The sequence below is a fragment of the Manis javanica genome, chromosome 14 (genome assembly GCF_040802235.1).
Source record: "Manis javanica isolate MJ-LG chromosome 14, MJ_LKY, whole genome shotgun sequence".
In the NCBI taxonomy this organism is placed as follows: Eukaryota; Metazoa; Chordata; class Mammalia; order Pholidota; family Manidae; genus Manis; species Manis javanica.
Window position 1 is genome coordinate 79838848 of NC_133169.1, and position 18588 is coordinate 79857435.

Consider the following 18588-nt stretch of genomic DNA (forward strand, 5'->3'; position numbering starts at 1 on the left):
TGGGTGTGGGCGTCGGCGGTGGGCAGGGGTCGGGTCTGAGCAGCTCTGGGCCCTCATGTCCCCAGGCAACCTCACCCGGAGGCTCCCGAGGAAGACGGCGGTGCGGGTGGGGGACACAGCCATGTTCTGTGTGGAGCTGGCCAGGCCTGTGGGCCCCGTGCACTGGCTGAGGAACCAGGAGGAGATGGTGGCTGGGGGCCGTGTGGCCATCACCACCGAGGGCACATGCCACACGCTGACCATCTCCCAGTGCCGCCTGGAGGATGTGGGCCAGGTGGCCTTCGTGGCTGGGGACTGCCGCACGTCCACCCAGTTCTGCGTGTCGGGTGAGGACCTAGGGACCCCTTCCATGTGCAGGGCCCCTTCTGGGCCCTCAGTCCTCCGGGCCAGCGCCCTGCCCTCTGCAGGCTGCAGGGAGGACCAAGGGGGATGGGGGACAGCCTGGGCAGCAGCTGTGCTTCCCTGGTATTGTGTGCTGTTACCCCAGGTGACTGCCAGGTGGGGGTCCTGGTGGTCTCTCGACTGTTCTAGAAGAGAGGCGTGGGGCTGGGGCGTCCTATGTAAGCGCTCCCTCTCTCTGTGGCCTTTGGTGCCCAGTTGTATGGTGGTCCCTCCTCCAGTGGCTTCCAGGAAGTCTGCCTTTTATGAGGGCGGGTGTGTGCTCCCCAGCCTGGCTAGGGAATCTGACTCCCCCAGCGCAGGGGGAGGGGGTTCCCAGTTGGTGACATCAGCCTGTGCTCTGCCCAGCCCCCAGGAAGGTGCCCCTGCACTCCCCTGAGGCCCCTGTGGTGAAGGCCAGGACTGAGTGCTCTGTGAGGCTGGGCTGGTCCCCTCCTCTCCACGGTGACCGTCCTGTTGCCATCGATGGCTACCTGGTGGAGATGAGGCGACTTGGTGCCCACACCTGGAGCCGGTGCCATGAGGCTGAGTGGGTGTCCACACCCGAGCTGACCGTGGCAGGTGTGGCTGAGGAGGGGGACTTCCAGTTCCGGGTGTCAGCTGTGAACAGCTTCGGCCAGAGCCCCTACCTCGAGTTCCCAGGGACGGTCCACCTGGGTAAGTGGGGAAGGTGCCCATGGGTCTGTCCCATGGGTTTCTTGGCAAAGGGGGCATTTGGGCCCCGATTCTGGCGGAAGGGAGGGCAGGGCCCAGCTCCTTCCTGAGCCCTCTCTCACAGTCCCCCAGCTGGCGGTGAAGACACCCCTGAAGGCAGTGGAGGCAGTGGAGGGCGGTGAGGTGACCTTCTCCGTGGACCTCACCTCAACCTCAGCGGGCAAGTGGTTCCTGGACGGGCAGGCCCTGCAGGCCAGCAGTGTGTACGTGGTCCGCTGGGACGGCACCCGGCACACACTCACCATCCGCTCAGTGCCCGCCAGCCTGCATGGCGCGGAGCTCAAGTTTGTGGCCGATGGCATCGAAAGCAGCATCCGCATAGAGGTTCGAGGTAGGAGGACCTGGCTGCAACCCCCAGGCCTCTTGGGGCCTGTTTCCTCTGGTGGAGAGAGTGGACAGGCAGCCCTGGGGATTTTCAAAGGGCAGGCAGGCTGCAGGCAGTCTCCTAGGTGGAGCAGGGCCAGGCCAGGCAGCGGCCCCTGCCATGGGGTGCGAGTGAAGGGGGGCAGGTTTGCCCCATCTCATCTCTTCTGTTTGCCACCCCCACATACACCTGGTTCTGTTCCTGCCCTGTCTTTCTGCCCCCCATACCTGCCCATTCCCCCCTTCTGTCCTCTCTGCGTCCCCTCTCCTCCATCCCTCTTCTGTCTACACCCACTCTGTCTGCCTGTCCATGGTCCCAGCAACCCTGGGGCTGACTGCCAAGCATCTGCCAGTCATGCAGGAGGTGCTGGCCCGGCTGCACGAGGAGGCGCAGCTACTGGCTGAGCTGTCAGACCAGCCTTGGCTATGATGTGGCTTAAGGGTGGCCACATGCTGTCCCTGGGCCCCAAGTACGAGGTACAGGCATGGGCCAGGCAGCAGGCTCTGCTGGTGTGGGATGTGGCACCAGAGGACGCTGGCCTGTATAAATGCATCAGCTGTGGGGGCTGCATTGCCTACCAGCTGTCTGTGCAAGGTGAGCCTGCTGCATGTCCACATGGGCCACCATGGTCATGACCACATGCTACAGCCCCTGGATCTGGGTAGGCTTGGGGGCCTGGGCAGCAGGAGCTGCTGGGATGGATGGGACTGGGTGCCCTCAAGTGACCTGTGGGAACAGTGGGGGATGGGGTGGTCTCAGCTGACCCATGGGGACAATGGGGGGATGGGGTGGGCTCTACTGACCTTGAGGGGACATTTAGGGATAGGGTGGGTTCAGGTGACCCTGTGGGGACAGTGGGGGGATAGGGTGGGCTCTACTGACCTTGGGACAATTAGGGATAGGGTGGGTGCAGGTGACCCTGTGGGGACAGTGGGGGAATGGGGAAGCTCTATTGATCCCATGGGGACAGTCGGGGTATGAAGCAGCCTCAGGTGACCCCATGGGGACAGTGGGGAATGGGGGCTACCTCAGATGACCTGGTGAGGAGGGTGGGGGATGGGGCCTCTGCTCAGTAGGGGGATGCCCTCCTGAGAATGGGTGGCACCCGGTGGTTGGAAGTCGTGGCCAGCCCTATTTTGAAGGAGGTGCTGATCTGGGCAAGGGTCAGTGTCATGTGGTCCTGAAATCCAGAGCACCTCCATCCACTGGCTGTATGGGTGTGGGTGTGATCTAGGCTCTGCTGGCTCCTGACCCACCCTCAGGGGGTCCCATGTGCAGCACCCAACATGAAAGACCTTGGGGTGGAGGGACAGGGGCAAGTCTGCCTGGAGGCTAGAGAGTAGCTGTGTCAGGTTCCAGGATTTGGAAACCTTACTTTGGGGGGGGGCCTCTGACCATGGCTACCTCCCTGTTCCCAGAGCCAGCAATTGTGTTTGCCAAGGAGCAGCCAGCACGCAGTGAGGTGCAGGCCGAGGCGGGGGCCAGCGCCACGCTGAGCTGCGAGGTGGCCCAGGCCCAGACGGAGGTGACATGGTACAAGGACGGGAAGAAGCTGAGCTCCAGCTCGAAAGTGCACGTGGAGGCCAAGGGCTGCACCAGGCGGCTGGTGGTGCAGAAGGCGGGGAAGGCGGATGCCGGGGAGTACAGCTGCGAGGCTGGGGGCCAGAGGGTCTCCTTCTGCCTGGACATCACAGGTGAGTTGAGGAAGCAGACATTAACCGTCTCCTGGTGGCCTGATTGGGGCCCAGATCAGTCAGTTACCCAATGCCAGGTAACAAATACCCTAAAACTTAAGACTGGAAAGGACAGTTGGTTACTCTCACAGTACTGGGCATGGCTCAGCAGGGAAGGCTCATCCTCGCTGCATGTGGTGTCAGCCAGGACAGGAGAACCCAGCCCAGCCCCATCCGTGCATCTGATGTTCCAGTTGGGATGGCTCTCTCTTCTGTGTGTTGGCTGGGCTTACAACTGAGTCTGGGACTCCTGTAGGGTCACTGTCTCCTTAGGACATCTCATCTGCAGGGCCGTTTCTCAGTGGGGATGGCCCAGGCGCCTCTGTATGGAGGCCGGGTCCCCCTCAGGGATTGTTAGATGCTGTAGGGCTTGTGCGGGTCTGTTGTCAGACCTGAACACCCTTCCGTGTTCTATCATGTCAAGCTGGGTGTAAGGCCAGCCTAGTTCCAAGGGAGTGGAGAAATGCCCTGCTGTGAATGAGGGGTATGGAAGGGGGAGGGCTGGCCCACCAGGGACCACTTCTAACAGTCAGTCCCTGGGACATCACAGGGGCACAGGCATCTCTGTCTCTAATTCTCTGCCACCCCAAGCAGGAGATAAAGATCTTTGTGATGATAGTTGCCTCATGGTCACCAGATGACTTGCACAGCTCCACATTCAAGGTGGGAGGAAGAGCGAGCAAGGGTATTTTTTGTTGCTCTTGTTTGTTTTCCATTGCTGTGTAACAAATGATCACAGACTCAGTGGCTTAACAGCGCCCATAGCTCTTCCGCACTCCAGGCAGCCTGGGAAAGCGAGCCCTGCCTGGCCTCCTGTCTCCTTCAGCAGTGGGACACCGGGTGGGGGAGGGAGGCCTGCAGCGGTGTGTGGCCAGCTGGGGTCAGCTGCGGGGCCTGTGCGGTGGGAGTGGCCCGCACCTGCACCGAGGTGGCTGTGTCCTTATTTTGGACTCCCCCTTCAAGGCAGGCTGTGGACGGATTAGCGTGTGGACAGGGCAGATATCAACTCCTGCCTCTTAGCTGCCCTGTGACCTTGGGCAACTGCCCATGCCATGTCCCCCAGATTCAAGTGAGTGAGAACCTCACAAAGGGGCTGTGTGTGGAAATGGGTCTTGGCAGGTGTAACTAGGTAAGGACTGGGATGAGGTGACCCTAATGAGGGCTGTCCCTGAATCCTGTGACAGGTATCCTTGTATGAGAGGGAGATTGGGGACGGACACACGGACATGGCCACATGACAGTGGAAGCAGAGACTGGGTGACTGCCTGGGCTGGGAGAGGCAGGAAGGACTCCCCTGGGGCCTCTGGTGTTTAAAGCCACCATGTTTGGTGTCATTTGTTCAGCTGGCCCCAGGGACCTCTTGCGGACTCCCTCAGTGCCTGTTTCCTCATTTGTAAAGGGGACTAGGAATAGATCTAGGGTTCTGCTGAAGGACTTCACCCCGTAAGCCCACCCCTTCCCCTCTGGGAGTTCTGGTCACTGGATGGGGTCTGGGATGGGGGGGCCTGCTTCCCTGTGGGGGCAGAGCCCCAGGCAGAGGGACCCATCACCAGGTCCAGGAGTGTGAACCCAGTGTGCCAGCATGTGCTGTCCAGGGGACATGCATGTGTCCGGGTGTCCAGAGCGCTCTGGACCTCTGTGGCTGGCTGTGTGCGGGGGCTGGGGCACAGGGCTGAGTGGGAACCTGCGTCAGCGTATCAGCAGAGCTTCTCAAACGAGGTTTCTCCTTGGGGACATGGACCTGCAAGTCCACAGGCCCACGTGGCTTTGTGATGTTCTTCCAGCCAGGGCAGGGTCCTGGCAGCTGTCCAGGCTGCAGGGTTTCTCCTCAGATTGCTGGCCTTTAAATAGGACTTTTCTTTCAACCACTTCTTGAAGACTCACTTTTCCCAAGCCCCTCTTTAGCGATGACCTCTGAGGCTGTTTTCTCTGGAAACATGTAGCACGCCTGTTAAGATAAACTCTCATCTTGCCAGGGCCTTGCCCCCCAGTGGCGGGACTTGGGTGGATGTATCCAGCCTGAATGAGGGGGAGTTGGGAGCTGGGTTCCCTGGTTGGAGAGAAGCCCAAGCTGCTGGTTTCTAGAAAGCAGGCTTGGTGCGCAATATACACAGGGCTTCTGCTTTTATTTTTGTCCTAAAATTTTTTGCCCAAATGTGCAATTTGTTGTGCTCCACTTACTTGCCTTAGAGAGGTCTTTGATGACACAGAAGCACCAGAAGGTTTGGGGGTTTCACTCATGTCATCATAACTCTGCCTTAAAATAGAGAGGAAACTGGTCAGCAGACGCTAAGTAACCAGAGTCAGGGGGCAGCTTGTGGAGCCCCAGACTCGTCTCCACATCTTGCAGTGAGCAGAGCTCTGAGCATCCCCGCCCCCACCCCCAGGGATAGCGTGGCCTCATGTAGTCAAGTGCAGTCCAAAGTATAGATGTATTTTTACCCGTGTGGGGTGAGCTTTATTCTGCTTCTGTTGATGAGGTCTCAGGGTTCCTACTTTAGATCATTAAGGTGGTGGATTTCATCAACTGATTTTTTTTCAACCCAGTAATCCACATGCTATAAAAGCCACCCTTTTACAGTGGATAATTATGTGGTTGTTGGTACATTCACAGCTGTGCAACCACACCACAGGTAATTCTAGAACATCTTCCTGACCCCCAGAAATCCCGAACCCATGTTCACTTCTTGGTTTGCATTTCCCTGGCTTCTGGCAGCCAGGAATCTGCTTTCTACTTTGATGGACTTCCCTATTCTGAGCTTTTCATTTACATACATTAGATGACCTGTGGTCTTTTGTGTCAGACTTTTCCCACTGAGCATGTTTTCAAGGCTCATCTGCGTGACAGACAGTGTGTGTCAGTGCTGCATTACTTGTCACCACCGAATAACATACTGTTGTATGGATTGTATGCCACGTTTGGTCTGTCTTTCCGTCAGCTAAGGGATGTTTGAGTTGCTCCAGCTTTTTGACTGTCATGAACAGTGATGCTGTGACCATCCTTCACAAGGTTTTGTGTGAACATGTATTTCCAGTTATCTTGGAAATGGCTGGTCATATAGTAATTCTGTGTTTAACTCCCCAAGGAACTGCCCAGCTGTTTTCTGGAGCCGCTATACCATTTTACACACCCGTAAGCAGTGTATGAGGGCTCCAGTCTGTTTCCTCCACATCTTCCCCAGCACTTTTCACTTTCATCTTATTTGTTTTTTTCGAGTCCAGCCATCCCAGTGGGTGTGAGGTGGTAGGCATCTCATGGTGGTTTTGCTTTACATTTGCCTGATGACTAGTGATGTAGAGCATCTTTTCAATGGCTCATTAGTCGTCTGTATGTCTTCTCTGGACAAAACATCTATTCCAGTCCTCGCCTGTCTTTTAAAATTGGGTTATCTTTTTATTGATGAGTTGTAAAAATTCTTTCTATATTCTGGATACTAGATCCTTACAGATACATGATTTGCAAATATTTTCTCCCATTCACTTTCTTAATAGTGTCCCTTGACGCACAAACACTTTTTAAGTGTAGTGAAGTCCAATTTACCCCTCTAATTGTTTTGGTCTTTGATTCATTTTATTCTTGGGTGTAGTGTAAGATGGGCGGGCATCCAAGTTCATCCTTTGCATGTGGATGTCTAGTTATCCCAGCACCATCTGTTGAAAATACTTTTTTCCCCCATTGAATGATCTTGGCACCCTTGTCGAAAATCAATGACCATAGATGTCATGATCTATGTCTGGATTCTCGATTCTACTCTATGGCCGTTCGTGTCTATCCGTCTGTCCTTTTGTCAGTACCACACAGTCCTGATTATTGCAGTCTTGTGGTAGGTTTTGAAATTGGAAAGTGAGAGTTGTCCAACTTTGTCCTTTTCTTTCAAAATTGCTTTGGCTATTTTGAGGTTCCTTGCATCTCCACATGAATTTAAGGATCAGCTTTTCAAATTTTGCATAGAAGTCAGCTGGTATTTCAATTAGGATCACACTGAATATGTAGGTCAGTCTTGGGAGTATCACCATCTTAACAATAGCAATCCCCTTTTTAAAAACTAGTGCCCATGGTTTTTATTATTATATTATTGTTATTTTTATTTTATTGAAGTATAGTTGATACACAGTATTATATTGGTTTCAGGTACACAACATAGTGATTCAACAATCATATACATTATGAAATGTTCACCACCATAAGTGGTTACCTCCTGTCACCATACAAAGATACTACAATGGTATTAGCTACATTCCCTATGCTATACTTCCATACTCATGATTAATGTATATTATGATGGAGATTTTGTGCCTCTTTATCCCCTTCACCCTGCCCACCCATCCACCCCAGCCCCTCCCCCATGGTAATCACCAGTCACTTCTCAGTGTCTATGAGTCTACTGTTATTTTGTTCATCTTATTTTGTTTTTATATTCCACAGGTAAGTGAAATCATAAGAAATTTGTCTTCTTATGCTTTTCTTATTTCACTGAGCATAATACCCTCTTGGTCCATCCCTGTTGTTGCAAATGGCAGGATTTCTTTTTTCATGGCTGAATAATATTCCATTGTGTTATATACCATCTCTTTATCCATTCATCTATTGATGGACACTTTGGTTGCTTCTGTGTCTGGGCTATTGTAAATTAATATGGCAATAAACATAGAGGTGCATATATCTTTTGGAATCAGGGATTTTAATTTCCTCCTATAAATTCCTAGAAGTGGAGTTGCTGGGTTTTATGGTGTTTCTATTTTTAGTCCATACTGCTTTCCACAGTGGCTGCACCACTTTACATTCCCACCAACAGTGTAGGAGGGTTCCCTTTTCTCCATATCCTTGTCAACACGTTATTTCTTGTCTTTTGGGTAGTGGCCATTCTGACTGGTGCGAGGTGATACTTCATTGTGGTTTTGATTTGCATTCCCTGATGATTAGTGATACGGAGCATCTTTTCATGTGCTCTTTAGCCATCTGTATTTCTTCTTTGGAGAAATGTCCATTCAGGTTCTCCACCCATTTTTTAATTGGGTTATTTGTTTATTTGGTGTTGAGACATACGAGCTCTTTTTATATTTTGGATATTAAGCCCTTATTGGATAAATCATTTACAAATATATTCTCCCATACTGTAGGATACCTTTTTGTTCTGCTGATGGTTCCTTTGCTGTAGAGAAGCTTTTTAGTTTGATGTAGTCCCACTTGCTCATTTTTTATTGTTTTCCTTTCCTGAGGGGATTTGTCCAGGAAAAAATTCCTAATGCTGATGCTCAAGAGATTTTTGTCTATGTTTTCTTCTAAGAATTTTATGATTTCATATCTTACATTTAGCTATTTGATCCATTTAGAGTTTACTTTTGTGTGTGGAGTTAGACAATGATCCAGTTTTATTCTTTTACATGTAGCTGTCCAATTTTCCCAATACCAGTTGTTGAAGAGACTGTTTTCTCCCTATTGTATATTTATTGCTCCTTTATCATATATTAATTGACAAAATGTACATGAGTTTACATCTGGACTCTCTATTCTGTTCCATTGATTTATGGGTCTGTTCTTGTCCAGTACCATACTGTTTTGATTACTGTAGCTTTGTAGTATAACTTGAAGTCCAGGAGTGTAATACCCCCAGCTGTTTTGTTCTTTCTCAGGATTGTTTTGGTTATTTGTTTTTTTTGTGTGTGGTTCCATATGGATTTGGGGATTATTTGTTCTAGTTCATTGAAAAATGCTGTTTGTATGTTGACAGGGATTGCATTGAATCTGTGAATTGCTTTGGGCAGAATGGCCATTTTGACAATATTAAGTCTTTCTGTCTGTGAGTATAGGATTTCTATTTATTTGTGTCTTCTTGAATTTCTCTCTAATTGTCTTATACTTTTCAGAGTATAGGTCTTTCACCTCCTTTGTTAGGTTTATTCCTATGTATTTTATTCTTTTTGATGCAAGTGTAAGTTGAATTGTTTTCCTGATTTCTCTTTCTGCTAGTTCATTGTTAGTATATAGGAATGCAGAAGATTTCTGTGTATTAATTTTGTATCCTGTAACTTTGCTGAATCTAGTTATTGGTTTTATAGTTTTTTAGTGGAGTCTTTAGGATGTTTTCTAGATAGTATCATGTTATCAGTGAACAGTGACAGTTTAACTTTTTCTTTAGTAGTTTGGATGTCTTTTATCTCTTCATCTTGCCTGATTCCCGTGGCTGGGACCTCCAGTACTATGTTGAATAAAAGTGATGAGAGTGGACATCCTTGTTTTTCCTTTTCAGTACTTTGAATGTATTATACCACTCTTTCTGGACTGCAAAGCTTCGGCTGAAAAATCAGCTGACGAACTTATGTGCTTTCCTTTGTATGTGATTCTCTTTTAAAGCAGCTTTTCTCTTGCTACTTTAAGATTCTCTCTTCATCTTCAATCTCTGACATTTTATTTATGATGTGTCTTGGTTTGGGCCTCCTTGGATTCATCTTGTTTGGGACTCTGTGCTTCCTTGATCAGGATGTTTCCTTCCTCATTTTGGGGGAAGTTTTAGGTATTATTTTCTCAAATAAGTTTTCCACCCCTTTCCCTCTCTCTTCTTCTGGGACTCCTATAATGTGAATGTTAGGACATTTGATATTGTCTTAGAGGTCCCTTAACCTATCCTCCTTTCTTTTTATTCTATTTTCTTTTGGCTGTTCAGCTTGAGTGCTTTCCATTACTCTGTCTTCCAAATCATTGATCTGTTCTGCATCCTCTCATCAGCTATGGATTCCCTCTAGTGTATTTTTCATTTCATTTATTGCATTCTTCATCTGTGATTATTATATTTTCTCTCTCTTCATTAAGATCCTCCCCGAGTTCTTCCATTCTTCTCTGAAGTCCAGTGAGCATCTTTATAATCATTACTTTGAACTCTTTATCATGTAGTTTGTCTAACTCTGTTTCATTTAGCTCCTTTTCTGACATCTTGTCTTGTTCTTTGGTTTGAAGCATATTCCTCTGTCCCTCATTTAGTTTGACCTTCTGTGTTTGTTTCTGTGGATGATGTGAATGGGCTGCCTCACCCAGCCTTGAAGCAGTGGCCTCAGGCAGGAACGTCCCCTGGGTGGACTGTGCCTGCAGGTTCTGGCTGGCTGGGGGGAAGCACCAGGAAGCACCCAGCAGGATAGTCTGGGAATGTCCTGGTGAGCACTGCTGGGGGTATGCCAGTGAGGCCTGGGGGCACGGTCTGGGTGCAGGGTACTGAGGAGGCACAGTCCAGGGGAAGTCCCAGTGACTGCCACTAGGGTCCCGATGACAGGGTGGTTGGTGGCAGAAGGGGAGTGGGTGGTTGTGAGCCGTGCAGACTGCACTGGTGCTGCCTTGGGAGTACCGTTGGATGTCAGGTGGGTGTGTCTGGGGTGGGGAGTGCTGCCTGGCGTTATGTTTGGAGCTGGTGAGGGCACCCAAACCCAACTCCCAGCAGCGGGGGGAATATGGACAATGGCACCCACCAGCACCTCCCAACCCAGAGAGAGTCTTAGCTGCAACTCCGCTCTTTGGCAGATGCCCTGTTTCTGAAGCTTGGCTTTCTAGTGTGTTTGCCCTTTAAGCTGTATTTTTCTTTCTGGGCCCCAGTGCAGGTGAATCTGTGCCCTGGTCCCTCAGTGGCATCCTTCCCTACTGCAGGCCCACACCGGGGCTAGGGCTCCTGCCCTTCACATGTCTCCATCCCTCTTGATGTATTTTATGTGATATTTTTATCTCTTGTGAAGAACCTGTTTGCTCAGGCCCCAGTTTCTCCCTTGGGATGAACTGCCCCGTGTGTAGGTATAGGTGTAGATTCTGTGTGTGCAAGGGAGGAGGTAGGTTCAGGCTCAATGCCACCATCTCAAACCCCTTCCAATATCAGACTTCTAATCCATAAATATGGGGTGCCTCTCCATCTATTTAGGCCTTTCAAAGTTCTTTCAACAATGTCTTGTAAGCTTTCAGTGTGCAATACTTGCATTATTTTGTTAAGTTTTGTTGCTGAGTATTTTATTATTTTTCGTACTACTTTAAAAGGAATTGTTATCTTAGTTTTATTTTTGGATTGCCCATTGCCAACCTACAGAATTGGAGTTGGTATTTGAATGTTGGTTTGGTATCCTACAACCTTGCCGAATCCATTTATGAACCTGTTCATCCCTTTGTGGATCCCTTAGGATTTTCTATGTACAAATTCATGTCACCTGTAAAAACAGATAGTTTTACTGCCTTATTTCCAATCTGGGTGCTTTTCCTTTTGCTCTTGTTTATTTATTAAATCTCTTTATTTGTTACAGGTCTGTTCAAATTTTCTATTTCTTCTTGAGTCAGTTTTGGCATGCATGTGTTTCTGTGAACTGGTCCATTTCATATGGGTTTTCTAATTTGTTGGCACACGATTGTTCATATATTCTCTTGTGATACCTTTTATTTTTGTAAGGGCTGTATTGATGTCTCCACTTTTATTTCAGATTTTCATCATTTGAATCTTCTAACCTTTGTCCTTGGTGAGTCTAGCAAATGGTTTGTTAATTTCATTAATCTTTACAAAGAACCTATTTTGGGGTTCCTTTTTCTTTATTCTTTCTATCACTTTTCTGTTCTCTATTCAGTTATCTCTGCTCTATCTTTATTTCCTTCCTTCTAACTTTGAGTTTAGCTTGCTCGTCTTTTTCTAGTTTCTTTAGGTATGAGGTTAGGTTATTGATATTCAATCTTTTTTTTTTTGAGATAAGCCTGTAATTTATAGCTATGGATTTTTTCAAAATTTTAAATTATTGATTTCTACCTTCATTCATTGTGATTGGAAAAGGCACTTTATATCTCTTCAAACTTTAAAAAATTTATTATGACTTGTCTTGTGGGCTAACATGTGGCCTATGCCGGGGCCTCTTCCATGTGCATGTGAGTAAATCGTGCATTCTGCTGCTGGTGGGTGGGGTGTTCTGCATCTGACTGTTAGGTGCAGCTGGTGTCCAGTGTTGTTCAAGTCCTCTGTTTTCTTGTTAATCTTATGTTTGGTTCTGTGATTCATTATTGAAAGTGAGATCATTCTTATAGAACTATTATTCTCTTTTCCCATTAATCTGTTGTTTTTATTTCACATATTTTGGGGCTCTCCTGTTCATTGTGGTTATGTTAATAGTTGGGAGATCTTCTTGATGAATTGGCCCTTTTATCAATATATGTAGCAATATATGTCTTGTGATGGTTTTTTTTTTCAGCATTCTTCAAAATAATGTAATAGTAATACTAACAGTAATAATGATATAATAATAATAAAATGATAACTAACAATTAAAAAAATAAAACACGTAACAAAAATAATAAATCAACTTTAACAGTGTCAAGATCAACCTTCAGCTTCATTTAGTTCTCATGGTATTCCTTGAAGTATAACATTTTTATCTCCATTATAAAAGAGATTGTGATGGGTTTTGCCCTAAGTCATTTTGCCTGACAATAGTACAGCCCCCTCAGATCTCCTTAGCTGCTCTTGGTTAGGAGCATCTTTTCGCTTTCAGCCTGTTTGTATCTTTGCATCTAAAGTGAGTCTTTTGTAGACAGCATGCATTTAAAAATTTTTACTTTATTTATTTTTTACAAAATGCTGACCTTGATAAGTGTAGACAGTATGTATTTTTAAATAAGTTCATTTTGCCAATCTCTACCTTTTAATTGGGGAGTTGAATCTATTTGCAGTTAAAGTAATATTTATAAGGAAGGACTTCTGTTATTTTGCTCTTTGTTTTTTACATGTTATTTGTATGTCTTCATTTCCTCTACTGCTGCCTTTTTCATGTTTAATTGATTTTTTTCTACCATACCAGTCTGTAAATATCATATAGCCATGATGCACAAAAAGCCTTGTGAGTGGGGTTTCTTGGGAACCCCAAACAGCTCAAATAATGATGCTTCTCTGGGGGTGGGCTTTGAAAGTGTCCTTGCTCCCCAATTCCAGGCTGCTGGCTTTTGCTGAGGTTGAGGACTGTGGGTTTTCCAGGCTGCCTCAGAATTAGGGAGGGAGCATGAGAATGGGGTAAAAAGTTAAAACACCACAAATCCTGCTGTTCTTATCAGGATTCATCTGTTTTTCTTGAATATATGGTCCCCAGATTGCTGCAAGCCTTTGTTTAATTTCAGAGCTCTGAAAAAGTTGAGTCCAAACAGTTTTTGCAAGTTGCAAAATTGCTTTTATGGAAGAGAGCTTTAAGAAAATGCTATTTTGCCATTTTGGCTGACATGTCTTTTAGTGATTTTTTACATATTTAACCAGACTTGCATTCTGAGATTAAGGTCAGTGGTGATATGTTATTCTTCTTACATGTTACAGATTCAGTGTGATAGTATTTGGTTGAGTATTTTTATATTGATGCTCATAGAGCATTTTGGATTGTAGTTTTCTTATACTGCTTTATCTGGTTTGGGTATCAGCGTAATGCTGGTCTCACAAAATGGGTCAGAAAGTGTGTTCCCTTCTCATCTGTTTTCCGCCAGAGATTGTGTGGAATCTATGCGATTTCTCTTCCTACTTTGTTTTTTAGTTATTTATTTAGTTATTTAGTTATGACTAAGCCAGTAGTCATTCTGGCCTGGAGATTTCTTTATTATTAGAAGGTTTAAAATTTGAAAATATTTTATTTATAGCCATGAAAATATACAACTTGTTGGTTTTTTTCTGGGCAAGTTTTGGTAGTTTGTGGGTTTTGAAGAATTGTTCTGTTTCATGAGATTTGTTTAATTTATGTGCATAAAGTCATTTGTAGTGCTCGATACATTCCATTTCATTCCTGATATTGTTAGTTTATGTCTTCTTTTTCTTTACTAGTCTTGCTACAGGCGTATCAATTTTATTGCTCTTTTCAAACAGCCAAATGCAGATTTTGTTGATTTTCTCTATGTAATTGCTTTCTTATTTTTATTATTTTCTTCCTTCTGCTTGCTTTGGGTTTAGTTTACTGTTTTTCTCATTCTTAAAGTGGAAGCTTCGATTACTGATTGAAATCTTTCTACTTTTCTGGTGTAAATATTTAAGAGTATGAATTTCCCCCTAAGCACTGATTTACTTTTCTTTTTGTAGCTTTTTTAAAATTTAATTTAATTTTTAATTTTTTTAATTTTTAAATTTTTTATTAAGGTATGATTGATACACACTCTTATGAAGGTTTCACATGAAAAAACAATGTGGTTACCACATTTTACCCATATTATCAAGTCCCCACCCATACCCCAGTGCAGTCACTGTCCGTCAGCACTGATTGACTTTTACCCTACATATTTTGATATTTTGTGTTTCACTGTTCAGTTTAAAATCTTTACTATTTTCCCTTGAGACTTCTTAGGCAGCTGTTTAATTTCCAAGTACTTGGAGATTTTATTGTTACTGACCTCTAGCCTAATTCCATTTTGGTCAGAGAACATACTTTATGTTATTGTAATTTTTAAACATTTTTAACAGTTTCCTTTGTGAACCACCGTGGGGTCTGTAGGTGAATGTCCCATGTATACTTGGAATGAATCGGTATTCTGCTGTTGGGTGGAAGGTCTCTCAGCTGTCGGTTAGGTCATGCTGATTAGTGGTTCAGTTCTACACCATAATGATTTTCTGCTTACTAGTTCTAGCAATGATTGTGCAAAGCTTGTTGACTTGTCCCATTGTAATTGTGGACTTTGTTCTTATTTTCAGTTCTGTCTGTTTTTGCATCCTGTATTTGGAAGCTCTGTTGCTGGGGGCTAACTCATTTAGGGTTGTTGTGTTTTTGTAAATTGACTTCTTTTTTATTTATTTTTATTTTTATTTTGGTATCATTAATCTACACTTAAATGAGGAACATTATGTTTACTAGACTCCCCCCCATCACCAAGTCCCCCCCACATACCCCATTACAATCACTGTCCGACAGCGTAGTGAGATGCTGTAGAGTCACTACTTGTCTTCTCTGTGTTGCACAGCCCTCCCCGTGCACCCCCATTATACATGCTAATCGTAAGGCCCCCTTTGTTTATTTCTATGTAATGTCCCTCTTTATGCTGATTTTCTTGGTTTAGAAGTTTACTTCATTTGAAGTTTATTTAAATACTCCAGCTTTGTTTTGATTAGTGTTTGCATTGTATGTATTCTTTTGTCTTTTTTCTTTTATCTACATGTATTTGAAGTGAGTTTCTTGGAGGCAGCATTAAGTTGGGTCTTTGGTTTTTTATCAGTTTGGACAATCTGTCTTATAATCAGCTTGTTTAGATTATTTTCATTTAATGCAATAATTTTTATGTTTGGATTCAGGTCTACCCTTTCATGATTTGTTTCCATTTTTACTCTTTTTGTTTTGTTCCTCTTTACCTTTCCTCCGTCATTTGGGCTATTCAGGACACTTTTAGCATTCCATTTTAATGTACCTGTCATGACTTTACATATATTTTTGTGTGGTCACCTAGGGAACAATTCTTGCTTTCAACTACCGAACATATTTTAAAGAATTCAAGAGGAGAAGTACAGTCTACTTTATTTACCTCGCATTAGCAAAACACCGCAGATTGCATGGCTTGCACAACAGAAACTGATCTTCTCATAGTGCTGCAGGCCACAAGTCCAGGCAGGGTGCTGCATAGTCAGGACCTGGGGAGACCTGCCTTTCTGGCCCTGACATGGACTGTGTCCTCATAGGGACTTTCCTCTGACATCTCCGATGTCTCTTCCTTTACTTATAAGGGTGCCAGTCCTATTGTATTAGGGCCCCACACTTATACCTCTTTTAACCTCAATTTTAACTCCCTAAATTCCCTATCTCCAACTCTGGGGGTTAGGGCTTCAACTAATGAATTTTGGGGGGCACATACTTCATAGTCATAATACTCAGATATTTACTACTTATTTTTTGATCTCCATTCCCTCTGCTCCAAGTCTGCCTGTGATATCGTTTCCTTTGAGAATTTCCCTCAGAAATTTCTCTAGAGCAGATCTGCCAGCAAGGGGTTTTCTTCACGTTCCTTCATCCAGACTGTATTTCACCTTCACTCCTGAAGGATATTTTTGCTGGAAATAGTATTCTGGGCTGATGATTCTTTTTTTCAGTGCTGACTAATTTTTGATGAGAAATTCAAATTGTTACCCTGCAAATCATGTGTCAGTATTCTCTGCATGCCTTCAGGATTTTTTTGCCTTTAATTTTCATTTGAAATAGTAAATCTTGGTGTCGATTTCCTTGGGTTTATTCTGTCTGGGATTTGCTAGGCTCATTTAATTTGGTTTATGTCTTTCACCAAATCTGAGGAGGTTTCAGCTGTTATTTCTTGAAAAAAGTTTTTTCTGAACTGTACTCTTTCTTTTCTCTTTCTAGGACTAGGGACATGAATTTTAGTCCTTTTGTCCCACTGGCCCCTGGGATCCCATCTGAAATTCCTTTTCTTACTGTTGTTTAGATTGAATAGTTTCCATTACTCTGTCTTCAAGTCCAGTAACTCTTCCACTATCTGTATTCGATCAAGCCTATATAGTGACTTATGTCTGTTATTATATTTTCCACTTGTAAAATTTCCACTTAGTTCTTCATATTGCCTTTCTTTGTTGAGAGTTTCTATTTTTCCATTTCTTTCAAGGGTATTGGCTTTTACTTGTTGCAACACTTTTGTAAGAGCTGCTTCAAGTTCTTTGTCAGATATTTCCAACATCTGTGTCACCTTGTCATTAGTTGCTGTGAATCATCTTCCCACACATGTGAACTGAGAGTTCCTTGGTTCTTCATGGGCCAAATAAGTTTGGATTATACCTGGATATGCTGAATACTGTGTCAGGAGGCCCTGGGCCTTTACATCTAATGGGGAATGTTGACGTTTTTAAGCTGGAAATTGGCCTTGTTGAGTTCTGGCTGTGGGTTCCCACCAGCCTTCATGAGTTCTGTTCCCAAGGCTCCGCAGTGCCATGTGGATCTGTCCTGAATGTGCCCACATGGTGGTCAGTGTGACTCTGGACTGTGGTCTGTGCCGCAGTCCGGGGATCGAAGTCCTTGCTCTGCTGGTTTAGTTTGGACCCACTCACGCATGGCTGAGGGTGGAGCCTTTAGTTCCTGATGACCTCATGTTCTAGGCCTTCTCCCTCCCCAGTCTTTCTGGGACAGTGGGGTTTCTGCTCTTTTCTTGGGAAGCTGGAGCTGTAAATGCCCTGCTGTGACACCTGCGTCCTACGGCCCATCTGTGTCAGAGCCCAGTCCGGGGAGGTCAGAAGGGAAGGATCAGTGGGGTTTGCCCCCTCCCTCTCAGGACCAGATCTCCTTCACTGGCGAGGAACATCCCCTCCCTCAGGGTTTAGGACTCTTCATTTTTTCTGGGCTGGGGTGTGAAAGAATGGAGAAAGTGGGAGGGGGCATCTTCCACTATCTGAGCATTTGGATTCTCTTCCCCATTCCTTGAGGGAGAGTTGAGGGGCCTACTTTGAGCTGTCCTGTGTGCCAGCCAGGACAAAAAGGTAGACTCACCACCACATGAGTACTGTGCTTTCACGTGGTGGTGTTTGTGAGGTGTTTGTGAGGATTTGTGGGACTTAGAATTGTCTTTCTCCTGACGGACCTGCTGCTACCGCCTGGAGAGCCCTCAAAGAGCTGCTCCCCACCGTGGCTGCCTTCGGTGGGTGAGGCAGGGTGGAGGGTATGCCTGGAAGTGGAACCACCCATATGTACTTTTGCAAAAATATGAGTTTTGATTTTTGCAACTATGCAGATGAGCCCAAACCGTGGTATTTTTGGTGTGGGATAAATCCTGAGCACCCTTTCAGTACTATTTGTAACTCATTCAGGTGAATTGTGATGGCAAGCCACTGTGACTGAGGACTTCATGGTGTGGGCTCAGCTGCGGAGTATGGAGGGCTTCCACCTGCACCCTCTGCAAGTGCAGCCACCTGCAGACCATCTCAACCCACAGACTGCACACACACTTACAGACACACACACATGTACATACCTGAAAATTTAAGCACACACATTGAAACACACATAACATGCTCAAACACATATGCACTGACATACATACACACATATGCACATTTAAATACACATACACACTCACAGACATACACACATATATACCTGCAAATTTAAGCACAGACATTGAAAGACACATATATCATATATGCTCAACTCACATACAAACATATGCATAGACATGCATACACTCATGTGTACCTTTAAATACACATATACACTCACCCACATAACATACACACACAGACATGCATATACACATACACATACAACAATATGTACACCCAGCACATGCTACACATACATACACATAGACACACACATACATCATGTGATCAGAAATGGTTTCGTGACATTCATATCAAAGAGATACAGTTTCTGTCAAAGTTAGTCTATGAATCCTTCTGTTAAGTGAACATCAGAAACCACAGACCT

General features: G+C 45.4%; 1 protein-coding gene across 27 annotated transcripts in view; it reads left to right on the forward strand.

Annotated features, from left to right (window-relative positions):
* OBSCN (obscurin, cytoskeletal calmodulin and titin-interacting RhoGEF) overlaps positions 1-18588 on the forward strand; it is a 157924-nt gene that overhangs the window by 5559 nt on the left and 133777 nt on the right. For all 27 annotated transcript variants that reach the window (XR_012124859.1, XR_012124860.1, XR_012124858.1 and 24 more), the window contains exons 4-7: positions 66-326; positions 748-1056; positions 1178-1444; positions 2896-3171. Coding sequence is in view for 24 of the 27 variants with exons in the window: in XM_073221246.1 (XP_073077347.1) it covers positions 66-326; positions 748-1056; positions 1178-1444; positions 2896-3171 (1113 nt within the window). In the remaining 3 variants the exon portion in view is untranslated. The remainder of the gene's footprint in view (positions 1-65; positions 327-747; positions 1057-1177; positions 1445-2895; positions 3172-18588) is intronic.